The sequence below is a fragment of the Calidris pugnax genome, unplaced genomic scaffold (assembly GCF_001431845.1).
Source record: "Calidris pugnax isolate Ruff unplaced genomic scaffold, ASM143184v1 scaffold684, whole genome shotgun sequence".
NCBI lineage: Eukaryota > Metazoa > Chordata > Aves > Charadriiformes > Scolopacidae > Calidris > Calidris pugnax.
This window is the reverse complement of record NW_015091365.1, coordinates 11,280-13,880: the sequence shown is the minus strand read 5'-3', so window position 1 is coordinate 13,880 and position 2,601 is coordinate 11,280. Positions and strand designations below refer to the sequence as shown.

At 61.4% G+C, this 2,601-nt stretch overlaps 1 protein-coding gene across 1 annotated transcript in view; it reads left to right on the top strand.

Annotated features, from left to right (window-relative positions):
- Positions 1–1,034: 1,034 nt before the first annotated feature.
- Positions 1,035–2,601, top strand: part of LOC106899392 (2-oxoisovalerate dehydrogenase subunit alpha, mitochondrial-like) — a gene marked incomplete at its 3' end in the record, with an annotated part of 11,932 nt that continues 10,365 nt past the window's right edge. The window contains exons 1-4 of the mRNA XM_014961196.1: positions 1,035–1,088; positions 1,193–1,273; positions 1,708–1,768; positions 1,913–2,074. Coding sequence (XP_014816682.1) covers positions 1,035–1,088; positions 1,193–1,273; positions 1,708–1,768; positions 1,913–2,074 — 358 coding nt within the window. The remainder of the gene's footprint in view (positions 1,089–1,192; positions 1,274–1,707; positions 1,769–1,912; positions 2,075–2,601) is intronic.

The window sequence follows — 2,601 nt, the reverse complement described above, 5'->3', positions numbered from 1 at the left end:
GGGGTGACACGTATGGACACGGTGACACCCCGTGACACACGCGTGTGTGTGTCCTAGGGCCGCATCTCCTTCTACATGACCAACCATGGGGAGATGCAGAGTTGGAGGGACACGGGGTGTCACGGGGTGACATGGGGTGACACAGATGACATGGGGTGACTTGGGGTCATATGGGGTGACAGAGGTGACACGTGGGGACATGGGGTGACACGTGTGGACATGGTGACACCCCGTGACACACACGTGTGTCTCCCCCAGGGCCGCATCTCCTTCTACATGACCAACCGTGGGGAGGAGGGGATGAGGAACATGGGGAGATGCAGAGTCGTGGGGACACTGGGTGTCATGGGGTGACACGGGGTGACATGTGTGGACACGGTGACACCCCGTGACACACGCATGTGTCCCCCCCAGGGCTGCATCTCCTTCCACATGACCAACTACGGGGAGGAGGGGACAGAGGAACATGGGGAGATGCAGGGACGTGGGGACATGGGGTGTCATGGGGTGACATGGGGTGACACAGGGTGACTTGGGGTGACATGGGTGACACGTGGGGACACAGATGACACGTGTGGACACGGTGACACCCCGTGACACACGCGTGTGCCCCCCCTAGGGCCGCATCTCCTTTTACATGACCAACCATGGGGAGGAGGAACATGGGGAGATGCAGAGTCATGGTGACGCGACTTGTCATAGGCTGACATGGGGTGACATGGGGTGACACAAGGTGACATGTGGTGACACAGATGACACGTGGGGACACGGTGACACCCCATGACACACGCGTGTGTCCCCCCCAGGGCCGCATCTCCTTCTACATGACCAACCATGGGGAGATGCAGAGTTGTAGGGACACGGGGTGTCACGGGGTGTCACGGGGTGACACGGGGTGACACAGATGACATGGGGTGACTTGGGGTCACATGGGGTGACAGAGGTGACACGTGGGGACATGGGGTGACACGTGGGGACACGGTGACACCCCATGACACACGCGTGTGCCCCCCCAGGGCCGCATCTCCTTCTACATGACCAACTACGGGGAGGAGGGGATGAGGAACATGGGGAGATGCAGGGTTGTGGTGACACTGGGTGACACAGGGCGACACGGGGTGACATGTGGTGACACAGATGACACGTGGTGACACGGTGACACCCCGTGACACACACGTGTGTGCCCCCCCAGGGCCGCATCTCCTTCTACATGACCAACTACGGGGAGGAAGAACATGGGGAGATGCAGAGACGTGGGGACATGGGGTGTCATGTGCTGACATGGGCTGACATGGGCTGACACAGGGTGACACAGGTGACATGGGGTGACACGTATGGACACGGTGACACCCCGTGACACACGCGTGTGTGTGTCCTAGGGCCGCATCTCCTTCTACATGACCAACCATGGGGAGGAGAAACATGGGGAGATGCAGAGACGTGGTGACACTGGGTGTCATGGGCTGACATGGGGTGACATGGGGTGACACAGGTGACACATGGGGACACAGGTGACACGTGTGGACACGGTGACACGCCGTGACATGCATGTGTGTGTCCTAGGGCCATGTGTCCTTCTACATGACCAACCATGGGGAGGAGGAACGTGGGGGGATGCAGGGACGTGGGAACACAGGGTGTCATGGGGTGACACAGATGACATGGGGTGACACAAGTGACTTGACACACATGTGTGTGTCCCCCCAGGGCCGCATCTCCTTCTACATGACCAACTACGGGGTGGAAGAACATGGGGAGATGCAGAGACGTGGGGACATGGGGTGTCATGGGCTGACATGGGCTGACACAGGGTGACACAGGTGACATGGGGTGACACGTATGGACACGGTGACACCCCGTGACACACGCGTGTGTGTGTTGACACCCCGTGACACACGCGTGTGCCCCCCAGGGGTGCTGCTGTACCGGGGGTACCCCCTGGAGCTGTTCATGGCGCAGTGTTACGGCAACGCCAGCGACCCCGGCCGCGGCCGGCAGATGCCCGTGCACTACGGCTGCCGAGAGAGACACTTCGTCACCATCTCCTCCCCCCTGGCCACACAGATACCACAAGGTGACACCCCGTGACACCCCGTGACACCCCACGGCACCCCATGGCACCCCACGGCACCCCACGGCACCCCATGGCACCCCACATCCCCGTGACACCCCATGGCACCCCACATTCCTGTGTCCTCCCATGTCCACATCACCCCATGTCCCCTCATGTCCTCCCACGTCCTCCCTGTGTCACCCCAGTGTCACCCCAGAGTCACCCCACATCCCAGTGTCACCCCAGTGTCACCCCACATCCCTGTGACACCCCACGGCACCCCAGTGTCACCCCAGTGTCACCCCACATCCCCATGTCCTCCCATGTCCACATCACCCCGTGTCCCCTCGTGTCCTCCTACATCCTCCCCGTGTCACCCCAGTGTCCCCCTGTGTCACTCCTGTGTCACTCCCATGTGTGACCCTCATGTGGCACCCCAGAGTCACCCCACATCCCAGTGTCACCCCAGTGTCACCCCACAGCACCCCACATCCCCCTGGCACCCCACCCCCCCGTGTCATCCCACTTCCCCATGTTCTCCCATGTCC